The 17111-nt window shown below is 46.8% G+C and overlaps 1 protein-coding gene across 1 annotated transcript in view; it reads left to right on the top strand.

Annotated features, from left to right (window-relative positions):
• Positions 1-294: 294 nt before the first annotated feature.
• LOC140471953 (receptor-type tyrosine-protein phosphatase U-like) overlaps positions 295-17111 on the top strand; it is a gene marked incomplete at its 3' end in the record, with an annotated part of 68631 nt that continues 51814 nt past the window's right edge. Inside the window, exons 1-2 of the mRNA XM_072567454.1 lie at positions 295-337; positions 13727-13891. Coding sequence (XP_072423555.1) covers positions 295-337; positions 13727-13891 — 208 coding nt within the window. The remainder of the gene's footprint in view (positions 338-13726; positions 13892-17111) is intronic.

Here is a 17111-nt window from a genome sequence, read left to right on the forward strand (position 1 = left end):
TTGGGGGTAATAAAAATGCCTAGGTATTGGAACCCTGCCCGTGACCACTTAAAAGGGAACTTAGGGCCACCTTCAACTTCTGGTACATCCTTAAGGTTCCCCAAAAGCATAGCCTCAGGTTTTGCAAAGTTAATCTTATATCCTGAAATAGTCCCAAATGAATTGATACATTATATCAAATGGGGTATGGAGGTCATTGGGTTCGATACAAACAGAAAGACATCATCCGCACACAGTATAATCTTGTGTGCCCTCGATCCCACTTCCGGAGCGGTTATGTGGACGTTTTGACGAATGGCTTCTGCCAGCAACTCTATCACCAACGTAAACAACAACGGTGAGAGGGGACAGCCTTGCTGACTACCCCTAACAATCCTAAAATTCCCAGACTTCACTCCATTGGTGATGACCGCGGCCAGAGGGTGGCAATATAAAACCTCTACCCACCTGGCAAAGACTCCACCCAACCTAAACTGTTCTAAGACATAGAAAAGATTTGACCATTCCACCCTGTCAAATGCTTTCTCTGCATCTAAGGAAATCACCAACCCTTGAATCGATTGTTGCTGACAAGCTTGGACCATATTCAGCAACCTTCTAATATTATTAGAAGACTTTATAAATATGGGGCTACACCCTTTCCAGTCTCAGCGCCAGAATCTTAGACAGAATCTTGAAATCTGAATTTAATAGAGAGATGGGCCTGTATGAGGCACAATCCTCAGGAACCTTCCCCTTCTTAAGAACTAGGGAAATATTAGCCTCTCTCAAAGATGGTGGTAGGCGTTCATGCATATAGGAGTGATTGTACATCTCCAACATTGGCCCTGACAGAATCCCTATAAACTCCTTATAAAACTCGCCCGGAAGACCGTCAGGGCCAGGCGCTTTCCCACTCTGAAGTTGCCTCCTGTATTTCCTGAACTGTCAACGGGGCATTAAGGAGAGAGGCCTGTTCCAAGGTTACCTCTGGGAGGTCCAGGTTCTTAAAAAAGGTCTCCATTTTAGCCCTCCTGTCCTCGCAACCTTCAGACCGATACAATTCAGAGTAAAAGCTCTGAAAAACCTCATTAATCTTTTTAGCATCATATGTAAGGACCCCGGCACTGTCTCTGATTGCAGTAATGGATTGGGGAGCACACTTTTTCCTAGTCAGGTACGCGAAATACTTCCCTAGCCTATCCTCATATTCGAACTGCCTTTGTCTAACAAAAGCAAGTTCTTTCTTTGTGTTTTGTGTCAGTAGTGAATTCAAGACAGCCTGGAGGGCCGTGATCCACTGTAGCTTGGTCACCGGAGGGCTGCGCAAAATGTGCCGCCTCGGTGGCTTTCAACCACGTCTCAAGTAGACACTGTTGGTCCTTCTTCTGTTGTTTCTGGCTTGCCGAATAGGAATTAGCTAATCCCCTAGCAAAGGCCTTAGCAGTCTGCCATAGCATGGATGGACTACTAGCCGTGCCTGAGTTGATAGTCAAGAAATCGTGAAACTCCTTCAAAAAGTATTCCACACATTTGGAATCCTTGAGGAGAAAAGGGTCCAAATGCCAGTGTCGCAAACCTAGCCCTTCACTCTTGGGCCTTAACCTCCAAATATACTGCCGCGTGATCAAAGATAGCTATATTCCCAATTTTACAACCCAGAATCGAATCCAGAAGGGCCGAGGGAGCCAGAAAGAGGTCAATCCTTGTGTGACATTTATGTGGGTTTGAAAAAAAAGGTGAAGTCCCTGCCAGTAGGGTGAAGACACCTCCAAATATCCACCAGCCCCAACTCCTTGCATAAATCAATCACCTGCTTGGCCTGCGAAGAAATAGTTGGGGGCCCACAAGGCATCCTGTCCACTGTCGGATCCAAAAGACAATTAAAATTCCCCCTATAATAATGTGCTGTGTTCCAAGGGCACTCAACTTAGAGAAAGCACTAATCAAAAATTTGAGGGGATGTGCCAGAGGACAGTAGACATTTAAAATGCCATATTCCTCCCAATGTCTCAGGGCTTTAAGTATCACAAACCATCCCTGCTCATCTTTTACCTGCTGTAATAATGTGAACGGAAGATTTTTCTGGATAAGTACCGCCACTCCCCTACGTCATAACCCCCCTGTTGTAATTTCAGGTGTTCCCCATCAAGATGAGTTTCCTGCAACAAAGTAATATCAACCCTTTCCCTCTTAAGGCTAGAAAGCACTTTTTTTCCTTTTAACTGGTGAATGACTTCCTTTGATGTTCCAGGTACATCATTTAATATGACACTTAGCCATATCCTCTTTCAGACACCCTTGAACCCCTGGGAGAGGGATCTCTGCTTACAAAGCACTGAGCACAAGTAAATAAAGACTCACAGAGTCGAAGAATTATATACACAAAAACTACTCTATCATAACCATAAACAACTATTACTACCAAAAAACTACAATGAAAACCAACTATAAAACCTTGAATGGAAAACTCTTCCCCCTGCCCATAGGGGGTGTGGGATATAGGTAAATCAATGTTACTTCTGCAATTCTGCAATTCCATCTTACAAAGTAAAATGAACTCACACCAGTGTGTAATTGTTTTAGCCAAGAGCTGAGTCAACAAGAATGGAAACGATGTGGAGGAAATATATAATTGTTTTTGTATTAGCTAAAACTGTATGTCAGAAGGTAGACATTATGGGCAAATAGATAAGATGTTGTGAGGGGATGAAGTTAAGCTAGATACGCCTGTACAAACAGTAGGTATAAACATCTGTTTCCCACTTTTACAGAGACAGAGGAACAAACCCCAATTAAAAGGGTCATAGGGATCAGAACGGCCTCGGGAAAGGCACAGATGAAGGGGGTAGATAATGATGAAGAAAGAATATGCCTAACAATGACCTACAGCAGGATGAGGTCAAACAGCCTTGTGAGGCCAGAAATAAGCATTTTATCACAGACAAGGCCGGATAAGGCAAGAGATAAACAGGGGTAATGGGGGCCGGTCTTAGGGAAGTGGAGGGTGTAAACAGGGGAGGGAGCAGTGTAGAACAATAGACATCAAATCATATAAATGTTGTGTATGAATTGAATTTGGTGTGTGTATGTCCTCTACCTTATAGGCACTGGACATCTCACCCACTTGCAAGTGTAAAAATAAAGGACACTGCTGATTCAGATTTTGTCTCGGACTGCAATTATTGAGGTGTGTGAGCTTTGTTTCTCACAATTGGGAGCTCATCCGGGATTTTCTTCCATCGCTGGGGGGGAGTGGCTGGCCTTGGACACTGAGAAGACGTGTCCCGTTCCCCATTGAGGAGCGGTCTCGTGTCCCGGTTTGGTCTGCTCCCTTGGGCGACTGGTATGAATCCCACAAGAGAGACATTTGAATCAGACAGTGATAGGAGCTCGATAGACAATACGGCACAAAGGGGCCAGGCAACTCTGTGCACAGACCAAGGCAAGAAACCTGACTTTTAAGTATTGCCTTGGTGGCCGGGATTGAGTTTTAGTAGTTAATAAGGGACTAACGAAGGAACTCAATATGGGTTGTGCTGTGGGTAAGGAAAAAGCCTCCGGGAAAACAAAAGAAGGAAAAAGCAATGGAAATGGAGGCGGGGTCCCTTACAACATACCTCCAGAAAGTTCTTTGGGCAGGATGTTGTGGAATTGGCAAAATAATACTTGTACAAGGGAAAAAGATGATTAAATATTGTTGCTTCGTATGGACTAAGGAATCCATTCTTCGTCCTGCCTCTTTTGGCCAAAATACAGGTCGGACAAAGACTGGGTTTGTAAATATCTGAATTTATTTGTCAATGAGTGAGAGAGAGAGAGAGAGAGAGAGAGAGAGAGAATGAAAAGAGCTGTACAGCTGGTAGAAAGTTTAACCCTTTGTGATTTGGTTTGAATGCACATTTGTTTGTTGGTGATTGAATGTTTGCGTTTTATTCCCTGGAGCTTGAGTTCCGGGACTGTTTTGAATCTGATTTTTATTATGGAAATTTAACATGATTTCTTTAAAGGTGAAGGATTCTATAGAGATTATGAAAAAAAAATGATAACTCCTGTTCTTCTTACAGGTCATGACTGCCTTACTATCAGTTTCTAACTAATCTCTTTTATCTTTACATGAAAGCGATTTATGGAGGACAGTTGAAGTTTCAGTTCAACATTAGATTGTAGTAAAAACAAGATCCTATGGTTAATATCTGTGACCTTGGATTCGGCCATTGTTCATGCATTAGAAGTTTTTTTTAACTTGAATAGACAAATTCTTTTAAGGCAGCTCTGATTATTTCACGACCTATAGTATTGTAATTGAGTGATGATTGGTCAGCACTACTTAAGAAAACTAATTTTGGATTTAAATAAAGGGACTAAAACTGGGTGATTACAGTGGATTTCAAAATTGGGAACTGTATGCATTTTACATTTTGAATATTAAATACTGAATAAATGAACGTAAATATATAAATATATTTACAAGTTTGGAACAGGCTTTAAAGTTAGTCAAGCATGAATTGATGAATTGGTGTTTGAAGTTATGGGGAGCTAGAAATATTGCAATATTTCTTTAAAAAAGAAAAAGGGGAAGAACGTAATAATTTATCCCCTTCAGGAGGTACCAATAGGGGACAAAGAGATTGGGTTTGTAAGTGCCCCCCTCAGCAGTGGGGAGGTCAGAACATTTAAAAAAGAAATGAAGGTCCTGGTTGAGGATCTGGTGGGGTTGTCTGAGCAAATTGATCAATTTTTGGGGCCCAGTCTGTATACCTGGGCTGAGTTAATGTCTATTTTGAATATACTATTTACTGGGGAGGAAAGGGGACTTATATGGGGAGCAGCCATTAAAATATGGGACAGGGAACACCCCATTGGAGATGGGGATGTTGGACAGGGAGAGGTGAAGTTTCCCCTCAGAGACCCCCAGTGGGAAAACCAAAATCCGGAGCATAGAGAAGAAATGAGGGAATTGAAAGACCTGATTCTAAAAGGAATAAAAGAGGCAGTTCCGAAGTCACAGAATTTGACTAAAGCCTTTGAAGTTAGACAGGAGAAAGATGAGACTCCCTCAGCTTTCCTGCAAAGATTAAGAGACTCAATGTGGAAATAGTCTGGAATGAACCCTGAGGACCCAGTGGCACAGGGTCTTTTGAAAGTACATTTTGTGACAAAGGAATGGCCAGACATACAGAGAAAGATACAGAAGATAGAAGGTGGAGTGAAAAACCATGAGATGAATTGTTCAGAGAGGCACAGAAAGTATTTGTAAAGAGAGAGGATGAGACACAGAAACAGAAGGTGAGAATGATGGGAGCTGCGGTTGATGAGGTAGTTCAGAAAAGAGTGGAACCAACAGTGAGCAACTGGAGGGGTGGGTGGCAGCAGGTCGGACAGAGAGGATGGGGGAGAGGGAGAGGACAAGGGGGAGAGGGAGAGGACAAGGGGGAGAGAGAGAGGGAGAGGGAGAGGGAGAGGGGAGAGGGAGAGGGAGAGGACAAGGGGGAGAGGGAGAGGGAGAGGGAGAGGGAGAGGGGAGAGGGAGAGGGAGAGGACAAGGGGGAGAGGGAGAGGGAGAGGGAGAGGGAGAGGGAGAGGGAGAGGACAAGGGGGAGAGGACAAGGGGGAGAGGGAGAGGACAAGGGGGAGAGGGAGAGGGAGAGGGAGAGGGAGAGAGAGAGGACAAGGGGGAGAGGGAGAGGGAGAGAGAGAGGACAAGGGGGAGAGGGAGAGGGAGAGAGAGAGAGGGAGAGGACAAGGGGGAGAGGGAGAGGGAGAGGACAAGGGGGAGAGGGAGAGGGAGAGGACAAGGGGGAGAGGGAGAGAGAGAGGACAAGGGAGAGAGGGAGAGGGAGAGGGAGAGGACAAGGGGAAGAGGACAAGGGGGAGAGGGAGAGGGAGAGGACAAGGGGGAGAGGGAGAGGGAGAGGACAAGGGGGAGAGAGAGAGGGAGAGGACAAGGGGGAGAGGGAGAGGGAGAGGACAAGGGGGAGAGGGAGAGGGAGAGGACAAGGGGGAGAGGGAGAGGGAGAGGGAGAGGGAGAGGGAGAGGGAGAGGGAGAGGGAGAGGGAGAGGGAGAGGGAGAGAGAGGACAAGGGGGAGAGGGAGAGGGAGAGGACAAGGGGGAGAGGGAGAGGGAGAGGGAGAGGGAGAGGGAGAGGACAAGGGGGAGAGAGAGAGGGAGAGGACAAGGGGGAGAGGGAGAGGACAAGGGGGAGAGGGAGAGGGGAGAGGGAGAGGGAGAGGACAAGGGGGAGAGGGAGAGGGAGAGGGAGAGGACAAGGGGGAGAGGGAGAGGGAGAGGGAGAGGACAAGGGGGAGAGGGAGAGGGAGAGAGAGAGAGGGAGAGGACAAGGGAGAGAGGGAGAGGGAGAGGACAAGGGGGAGAGGGAGAGGGAGAGGACAAGGGGGAGAGGGAGAGGGAGAGGACAAGGGGGAGAGGGAGAGGGAGAGGGAGAGGACAAGGGGGAGAGGGAGAGGGAGAGGACAAGGGGGAGAGGGAGAGGGAGAGGGAGAGGGAGAGGGAGAGGGAGAGAGAGAGGACAAGGGGGAGAGGGAGAGGGAGAGAGAGAGGACAAGGGGGAGAGGGAGAGGGAGAGGGAGAGGGAGAGGACAAGGGAGAGAGGGAGAGGGAGAGGACAAGGGGGAGGGAGAGGGAGAGGACAAGGGGGAGAGGGAGAGGGAGAGGGAGAGGGAGAGGGAGAGAGAGAGGACAAGGGGGAGAGGGAGAGGGAGAGAGAGAGGACAAGGGGGAGAGGGAGAGGGAGAGAGAGAGAGGGAGAGGACAAGGGAGAGAGGGAGAGGGAGAGGACAAGGGGGAGAGGGAGAGGGAGAGGACAAGGGGGAGAGGGAGAGGGAGAGGACAAGGGGGAGAGGGAGAGGGAGAGGGAGAGGGAGAGGGAGAGAGAGAGGACAAGGGGGAGAGGGAGAGGGAGAGAGAGAGGACAAGGGGGAGAGGGAGAGGGAGAGGGAGAGGGAGAGGACAAGGGAGAGAGGGAGAGGGAGAGGACAAGGGGGAGGGAGAGGGAGAGGACAAGGGGGAGAGGGAGAGGGAGAGGGAGAGGACAAGGGGGAGAGAGAGAGGGAGAGGACAAGGGGGAGAGGGAGAGGACAAAGGGGAGAGGGAGAGGGAGAGGACAAGGGGGAGAGAGAGAGGGAGAGGACAAGGGGGAGAGGGAGAGGACAAGGGGGAGCGTTTGATAGAGGGTTCGAGCGACAGGGGCAGAGCTGGAGGTCTCCACAGGCAGGATGCTATTATTGTGGAAAGATAGGGCACTTTAAGTGGGAATGTCCGGCTCTGAAAAGGGAAGAGAGGGCAATTCCGCTTATGAATTTTGATGAAGAATAGGGGTGTCAGGGGTTCCTGCCCTCGGGGGCCCATCAGGAACCCTTGATAAACCTGAAGGTGGGACCCTATAGGGAAGAGGTCGTCTTCCTCGTAGATACGGGGGCAGCACGGTCATCGCTGAATTTTAAACCAAAGAAAGTAGGAATGTCGACACGGTCAATTACTGTTTCAGGGGTTAAAGGGGAGGGATTTACTGTTCCAGTATTTGAACCTATGATGATAGAAGGTCCTAAGGATAGGGTCACAGGGGAACTGTGGTATATCCCTGATATAGGAAGTAACTTATTACGGAGAGATTTAATTATCCTCTTAGGACTGGGGATTGGAATTCAGGAAAAAGAATTAGTTGTACAAATGGCAAAGTTGGCAGAGGATGTGGAGAGAGAGATAGACCCTATTGTATGGGCTAGGGAAGGGAATCGTGGAAAACTACAGATCCCTCCCCTTGAAGTAAATTTTAAAAAGAAAAGGGGACGTTGTCTGTGAGCGACAATGTCCCATTTCCATAGAAGGTAAACGAGGACTGCAGCCAGTAATTGAAGGATTGATTAGAGATGGACTATTGGAGCCATGTATGTCTCCTTATAATACCCCAATACTACCAGTGCGGAAATCTGATGGAACTTATCGATTGGGGCAGGATTTGAGAACATTAAATCGAATAGTACAGATCAGGCACCCAGTGGTGCCAAACCCCTATACCTTATTAAGTGAGATCCCTCATGACCACAAATGGTTTCGTGTGATAGATTTAAAGGATGCCTTTTGGGCTTGTTCCTTGGCAGAGGAAAGTAGGAATTTGTTTGCCTTTGAGTGGGAAGACCCTAAGACAGGACAGCAACAGCAATACCGGTGTACTGTGCTCCCCCAGGGGTTTACGGAATCCCCGAATTTATTTGGACAGATGTTAGAACAAATATTGGAGAAATTTAGCAGCCCCAAGGGGACTACCCTGTTGCAGGATGTAAACGACCTCTTAGTAACAGGAAAAAGAAGAGAAAGAGTAGTAGAAGCCACTAACAAATTATTGAATTTCCTGGGTCAGCAGGGACTGCGGGTATCTAAAAACCAACTACAATATGTGGAGCAAGAAGTGAAATACTTGGGACATTTAGTTAGTGAGGGAAAGCGAAAGATAAGCCCGGGACGGATAGAGGGAATAGTGGGAATGCCGCTGCCCAGCACTAAACGGGAGTTACACAAATGTTTGGGTCTCACGGGTTATTGCAGATTGTGGATTGATTCCTATGCACAGAAGACGAAGAAATTATATCTCAAACTATTAGAGGAGGAACCAAAATGTCTGAGTTGGGATGATGAGGAAAAAGAACGAGTTGAGAAACTCAAAAGAGATCTGATCCATGCCCCTGTGTTAGCCTTACCTTCTCTAGATAAACCTTTCCACCTCTTTGCTACCGTGGATAAGGGAGCGGCTTTGGGAGTATTGACCCAGAGGTGGGGGAACGAATTAGTACACGAGGAGTTGATTAAACGGGTCTTGGAGTCCCTATTACTTCCCCGAGAAATAGCAGTAGTGCATGTAAATGGTCATCAGAAAGGAAATGAACCAGAGGTTAGGGGAAATAGATTAGCCGGTGAAGTGGTGAGGGAAGCCGCCCTGAACCCACAAGAAGTGGTGATTCATTCCCTAATACCTACTGTTCCAGGTCCTCGGGAAGCTCCTATATTTACTGAAAGTGAAGAAAATGAATTGAGAGATTTAGGGGCTGTAAAAACAGCAGACGGGCATTGGAGGTTACCTGATGGAAGGGAAATGTTAAACAAAATGGTGATGTGAGAGATTATGGCCGTCCTACACCAAGGCAGCCATTGGGGAGTACAAGCAATGTGTGATTTGGTTCTTAGGGAATATGGATGTAAAGGAATATATACAATTGCTAAACAAATATGTGAGGGATGTATCATATGCAGAAAGGTAAATAAGAAAGTCTTGAGAAAACAGACCCCGGGAGGAAGAGACCCAGAACTGAGACCTTTCCAGAGTATACAAGTAGATTATACTGAACTCCCCAGGGTAGGGAGACTAAAATATATGTTGGTCATAGTAGATCATTCATCTGGTTGGGTTGAGGCATACCCCCTAGCTACTGGCACTGCGAGTGGAGTGTCTAAAACAATATTGGAGCACATAATTCCCCGATATGGGCTCGTGAACCATATTGATTCCAACCAAGGAACTCACTTTACCTCTAAAGTGTTACGGGGGGGGTAATGAAAGGGTTGGGAATTTCCTGGGAGTTCCATACTCCGTGCGGGAAGGGTTGAGAGAATCAACCAAACACTCAAACGACAGCTCTCTAAATTGATGATAGAAACCAGACTCCCTTAGACCAAATGTTTACCTATAGCTCTCTTGTAAGTATGAACAGCCCCAAGGAAAGACTTGGGACTATCCCCCTCTGAAATCTTATATGGATTACCTTACTTGGGAACGAATGGAGAATTGCCAATTCCCGAAACTAAAGATTTGTTTTTAAAGAAGTATATACTGGGCTTGTTCTCCTCTTTGTCTTTCCTCAGGGAACAGGGTTTATTGGCACAGACTCCACCCCTTGAACTCACCGTTCATCCCATCCAGCCGGGCGATTGGGTCATAGTAAAATCATGGACAGAGACTAAATTACAGCCGGATTGGGAAGGGCCGTACCAGGCTGTTTTGGCCGAAACGGTGATAAGGACAGTGGAGAAAGGCTGGACTCACTACACTCGGATCAAAGGGCCAGTGGACCCTCCCGTGGAGGAAGAAGTCTGGACAGCCGAATCAACGCAAGACCCGCTGAAACTCAGACTAAAGAGACTTTGAGTAACTAATTATACAGTGGCGACGCGAGCGCGGGATTATTTCTGTAAGATTGTATATTGTCTTTTTGTGATTCAGCATGATGTTTAGAAAACTGGGAATGCTGCTTAGAGTTTTGATGCTAGCTCTCTTAGTATTGGGATTTCGTCAAATATCATTTTCATATGTATTATTAACGGTTCCTGAATCTGATAATCCACAAGTAATAGACGCTGATGGATGCAGTTTAGTAAATTGTGGGGATGTAGATAATCAGAGACAGTACCGCAGCTCTGAGATACATCTTAAGTCCTATGGGGATGGCCTTGGGGACGGTACTTGGTATAACGGTCTCATCACAGTACACCGGGCCCCCTTCCGACCAGCTCGCGACTGTCCCGATAAAAAGTGTAACCCAATATACCTAACGATAAGGAAAACCACATGGCACGAAACAATCCTGGGGGGGGGGGGGGCACCTATGAGATACAATGAAATGAAACGTTTGGGATAGAAATGAAAGCAAATGGGAAGGATTTCTTGGGCTATTGTTTTTGAATTAGTGTAGGACAGGGAAAACGGGTAGAACTACTGGGTAATAAGATACAATCTTTCACCCCTCCCACTGATCCTAAAGTAGTAAAATTTATAGAGGTAAAGGACTTGAAACAGACCATTGAAATAGAAACTGGGTACGGGGATGTAAATGCCTGGGTTGAATGGGTAAAGTATACTGTAAAAAGTCTGAACAAGAGCAATTGCTCTGCATGTGCCTCCGGTTGGCCAGTGGCCCAGGTGGTTCCCTTTCCACTCGGGTGGAAGCGAGACAGGAAGGGCATGAAATGTATGATAGCCCTGTATCAGGACAAGACTGCGCGGAATGATAGGAACTGTACCTCCCTATCTCTGATGTTCCCTCCCTTGGAGAAGAAAGATGTAAAAGTTCCCCCCCTGTTTTCTGCCGCAGTTGGAAATCACACATCGTGTGCGTAGACGAGGTACAAGTCGGTCGAAAGATTTGGGGGAGCTGAAACTATGTACAGAAATTAAGAATGTTACCGAAACGGAGAAGGGAGGGAACTACTCAGCACTGAAGGTTCCCCAAGCGGATCTGTGGTGGGACTGTGGAGGCAAAATATAGAGACCCACCCTCCCTCCGGATTGGAGAGGGATATGTGCAATTGTACAATTGGCAATTCCATTTACCCTGGCATTTGAGAAGGAGAAGATAGTAGGGAAAAAGGGAAGGGGTAAGAGATTACTGTTAGACACTTCTTTCGATGACAGGATTTATCTCGATTCGGTAGGAGTCCCTAGGGGAGTACCGGATGAGTTCAAGGCTCGTAACCAGATTGCAGCAGGCTTTGAGTCAGCTCTCTTTTGGTGGGTAACAATTAATAAAAATGTAGATTGGATAAATTACATTTTCTATAATCAACCGTGATATATAAATTATACAAAAGATGCGGTTAAAGGAATATCAGACCAGCTTGATGCGACAATTAGGATGGCATGGGAAAACAGAATGGCCCTTGATATGATTTTAGCGGGAAAAGGGGGTGTGTGTGTGATGAGGAAGTTGTTGTACCTTTATTCCTAATAACACTGCACCTGATGGTTCAATTACTCGGGCCTTAAGGGGATTGACTACCTTAGCAGAGGAACTGGCTGAGAATTCAGGAGTAGACACATCTCTCACAGGATGGCTTGAGTCCTGGTTTGGAAAATGGAAGGGGATGGTGGTTTCTATCCTTACTTCCCTGATAGTAGTAGTCGGGGTATTGGTGGCCATTGGCTGTTGTATCATACCCTGTACACGAGGGCTCACCCAAAGACTGATTGAAACAGCCTTGATGAAACAGGTGCCCCTAAAAGAAAAATGCAGAAGATAACAAATGGTAATTAAAGAAAAGGGGGAAATTGTGGGATATTGGTAAATTAATGTTACTTCTGCAATTCTGCAATTCCATTTTACAAAGTAAAATGAACTCACACCAGTGTGTAATTGTTTTAGCCAAAAGCTGAGTCAACAAGAATGGAAACGATGTGGAGGAAATATATAATTGTTTTTGTATTAGCTAAAACTGTATGTCAGAAGGTAGACATTACGGGCAAATAGATAAGATGTTGTGAGGGGATGAAGTTAAGCTAGATACGCCTGTACAAACAGTAGGTATAAACATCTGTTTCCCACTTTTACAGAGACAGAGGAACAAACCCCAATTAAAAGGGTCATAGGGATCAGAATGGCCTCGGGAAAGGCACAGATGAAGGGGGTAGATAATGATGAAGAAAGAATATGCCTAACAATGACCTACAGCAGGATGAGGTCAAACAGCCTTGTGAGACCAGAAATAAGCATTTTATCACAGACAAGGCCGGATAAGGCAAGAGGTAAACAGGGGTAATGGGGGCCGGTCTTAGGGAAGTGGAGGATGTAAACAGGGGAGGGAGCAGTGTAGAACAATAGAAATCAAATCATATAAATATTGTGTATGAATTGAACTTGGTGTGTGTATGTCCTCTACCTTATAGGCACTGGACATCTCACCCACTTGCAAGTGTAAAATAAAGGACACTGCTGATTCAGATTTTGTCTCGGACTGAAATTATTGAGGTGTGTGAGCTTTGTTTCTCACAGGGGCACTCACCCTACCCATCCCCTCCTTCACAGCTCCTTCAAACCCAGACTGTGCCCCAGCCTTAGGCCAGAAAAAAAAACAAGGAGCTGATCCTTAAATCAACAGAAAAAAGATCAAGTCAGGATGAGCACTCCACCCCTCCCTGGCTTCATATCACCCTTACTTGTGACTAAAAGAGAAACAGAACAAACAAAAAACAGGGGGAGAGACAACAAACAACATCCACAAAATTTCCCATCAGAAAATCCAGTTGTTAAAAAAAGGAAAAACTTATTCCAAGGTCTTTTCCCCTCTTTCCAAAAAAGAAATTATTAGGGAGAAAGAAAGGAACAAAAAAAGGAAGGGAAAAATGGGGAAAGATAGAAAAGAGAACAAACATTACCATATTCTCCAGGCCAATCCGTCTATTTTAAAGTGTCTACAAAGTTTTTAGCTTTAACCATTGAGTCAAATTTATAAACTGAGTCCTCGTGGCTGAAATGGAGCACTGTGGGGTATCTCATGGAGTATTGGGTGCCCAGGTTCCTCAGCCTCTTTTTAACTTCATCGAAGGACTTCCTCTTTCGGATTACAGCAACAGAGAAATCCTGGGAAAACATGATTTTTGTCTCCTTGTACAGCAGCGCCTGTGGATATTTTCCCAGGGATCTGGAAGCTTCTATGACTTTTTGCTTGTCCTTATATGAGTGGAAGTGCACTAGGACCGGGCGGGGGGGGGCTGCACTAGCCCTGACCTGTGCCCTGTAACCCGATACACCCTTTCAATCTGTAACCTGCTGGACTCCACGTGAAGGCCCAAAAACTTTGGCAGCCAGTTTTCAAAGCAGCTGATTGGCTGCTCATCTTCCTCACCTTCAGGGAGCCCGACAATTCGGAGATTTATCCTCTGACCTTGATTTTCGAGGTCGTTGATATGGTTTCGCAAGGCCTGCCCCTCTCGCTCCAGCACCTGGATCTGACCGGATGAGGATTCCATCGCAGCTTCCGATGCCTTAGTCCGACCCTCCACCTCCTCCAGCCTCTCCCCGAGGCCCTGGATCTCCTGCTCGTGCTTCTGCAGCGTGGATGTGATAGGTTGGACCTGGGCACGAATCTCCCCAAGGATTTCCTCAATCACAGCCCCAACTTTCAAGGTAACTCTCTCCATCGCTGCAGCTAATCCCTGTGAGTCTGTCAGGTCCCTGTGAGTCTGTCAGGTCCCTGGGGAGGGGGTTCAGGAGAGGCTGCTCCTGCTGCAGTCCCTGGTGTTGTAGGTGCTGTAGGGGAGTGTCCTCCCTGCTGCTGTTTGTTCGCTCCTTTTCCCTTTGGCATCCTTCCCACTCCCAAATATGTGTTCTGTAAGGTTTTAAACGAATAATCCCACCACATAAGTTGGCCAGGAATGGCTAAAAGAACACCAGTATACCTTGGCTGTGAGGCAGAGCTCTCCACAGCAGCTCCACAGGATTGCCGCCATCTTGCCGAGTCAATCAGTTTTTTTTTAACAGTGGAGTATGTCCATCCCCAGGCCTTAGTCCTTTCCCCATTTCATCTTACAATCAGAAACAGAGAAAAGAAAACACTCTTTGCACAGAGAATACCTCCAACTATTTGGTCTGGATTTTCAATGCTCAATACAAATTCCCTGAGATTCCCATCTGCCCCCAGAGGCAGCCATTACACCCCGACATTAGATTCAGTCCTCCGAGCGTAGGTCACTGGGATTACCCTGATCATCAGATATTCCTCTGCTCACTGGAATCTCCTTGAACACTGGGATTATCCATCATTGGTGGGTTCTTGGAATCCTCGCTGGTGTCTGGGATCTCATTGATAACTGGAATTCTCCAATCCTCTCTCGATCCCTCAGATCAATCCTACACACTAGAATCTGTGTGTTTGGGTGGTGCTCAGAGCGGATTGAGACTACTTGTTCCTGGTTTTGGAAGATTTCTAGCTTTGAGTCAGTGCCGTGGAGTTTCCTGATGACAAGATCTGGTGCTTGAGCAGTTAACATGTGTGTTCTGAGGTTTGCTGCCGACTTTTCACCAGTGACTTCCTGCCTAATCTCAGTACTGAGGTTACTGCGACAGAGATCAGATTGATGTAGCTACTGAGTGTGCTCCACATGGAGTTAGCTGGTTATACCATCCTGGTGATGATGGTGGCGGGTGGCATTGCCCAGTGGAAAAGCGATCTGCACGGTAAGATCCCATGTGGACCTGATCTGTTTTCTGGAGTATGTCTGTCAGGCGATATGGGTGAGGGGATAGGCACACCCAGTCACAGCAAAGACGCAGTTCCTAACCGCTCAAAGTACCAACTCTACACAGGGCAATATTTACTGTAAATATCAATTATTACCAGACAATTTCAGCAGGATACACTGATCTGGGAATAATTCAACTTGAGTCCGTTCTGTTGTCCAGCTTCATCATAACAGAACCAGGTCCCTGCTCCTTTAGCTCACTTTGTTCAATATCCTGTCATTCCATCACTGCATCAACATTGGTCAAACTGCCTCAAACCTTTTCAATTGACCCCCAGCCTTGATGGATTTTACAGAAACATAGCATCAGGAGGTGGTCAGTCAGCCCCTCAAACCTGCTCCGGCGTTAACCACGATCACAGCTCATCGTCCAATTCCATCCCCTGTTCCTGCTCTCGCCTCATAACCTCCGAACCCTTTAGCCTGAAGAACTGTATCTGCATCTTTCTTAAAAGGCCGAAATGTTTTGGCCTCGATAGTTTCACGTGGTGGAGAATTCCACAGGGCTCACCACTCGCTGGGTGAAGAAATTGCTCCTCAAACCAGCCCCTAAATGGTTTACCCTGTGTCCTTAGACCGTGAACTTAACCTGGGCTCCCTCGGCAAGGGGAACATCCCGGCTGTGTCTGTTCTGTGCAGCCCAGTTAGAATTTTATCAGTTTCTGTAAGAACCCCTTCCCTCGTTCTTCTTACGGAGAGTGGGGTGGGGTGGGGTGGGGGGAGGGGGTTTGGGTTGCACTTTGTGCCATCCCCTGTGAACAGAGTCGAGAGTGAGGTGCTGGAAAAGCACAGCTGATCAGGCAGCATCGAGGAGCAGGAAAATCGACGTTTTAGGCATATGCTGTTCATATAGGCCTTATACCTGAAATGTCGACTCTCCTGCTCCTCAGATGCTGCCTGACCTGCTGCGCTTTTCCAGCATCACACTCTCAACTCTGATCTCCAGCATCTGCAGTCCCCACTTTCTCCTCCTCTATCACCCATGGACAGCCTGGCCTCAATGGGAAGGGTCTCCCCTCTCTGCCTGGTTTGGTCTGTGCACCCCCCCCCCACACCCTGCCCCACCCTGAACAAGCACTGTCTTCTTATTTGCTGTTTGTGATCTCTCTACCATCTTCTAAACTTTGATGATTTTATACTTTAATCTTCCACATGATACTCACAACATTTAAGAGGCATCTGGATGGGTATATGAATGGGAAGGGTTTGGAGGGATATGGGCTGGGTGCTGGCAAGTGGGACTAGATTGGGTTGGGATATCTGGTCGGCATGGACGGGTTGGACCGAAGGGTCTGTTTCTGTGCTGTACATCTCTATGACTGTATGTGAGGCAGTATATGCCTATTCAATGTAGCCCATTGTCACCACTATAGCCTTTGTATCACCCTGGGTACCTCTTCATTAGAGAGGGGATATCATCAAGGCCACGTCCAGCCAGTGCCTCCCTCCTGGGGTTTTTACTCCACACCACTCCAGCCTCTCCCTAACCTTTCTCTTCTCGATTGACCGTCAGAACTATCATTTCTCCCTCACAGGCTTGTCTAGCTTCCCCAAAAGTGCATTGTGACTATTCAGGTGGACCATTCCCTGTGGGAGTGAACTCCTCATGGGACAGGTGTAGGCAGTTGTACCTCTCTAGTAGTACAGACTTGATGGACCAAAGGGCCTCTTCTGTACGATATGGTTCTATGATTCTCACCAATCTCTTGGCAACAAATGTCTTTCTGAGTTCCCGATTGGGTTTCTTGGGATCTGCTGCAGGTTACCACCCTGTAAGTTACTCTCTGCATCATGAGGAAACACTCACAGTATCCGTTCTGACAAACACTTACAGAATTTTGAAGCCCTGTATCAGGTCACCACCCCACCCTCCCCAAAATCCACCAGCCCTTTTTCTAACTGGAAAGTGGGAGATCTGGGCTGTTAAACTTGTCCAGAGGAGGGTGGATGTCCACACATGTCTTGCATCCCCCTCACAGACCTTCCCTCCACATTCTCCAAAATCTCCTTATCCATTTTATACCATGGTCACCTGAACTTTACACAGTGCTCCAAATGTAGATGGACCAAGGCTGAATAAAAGTCTAGCTGTTTTTCCCTATTGT

The sequence above is a fragment of the Chiloscyllium punctatum genome, unplaced genomic scaffold (genome assembly GCF_047496795.1).
Source record: "Chiloscyllium punctatum isolate Juve2018m unplaced genomic scaffold, sChiPun1.3 scaffold_205, whole genome shotgun sequence".
In the NCBI taxonomy this organism is placed as follows: domain Eukaryota; kingdom Metazoa; phylum Chordata; class Chondrichthyes; order Orectolobiformes; family Hemiscylliidae; genus Chiloscyllium; species Chiloscyllium punctatum.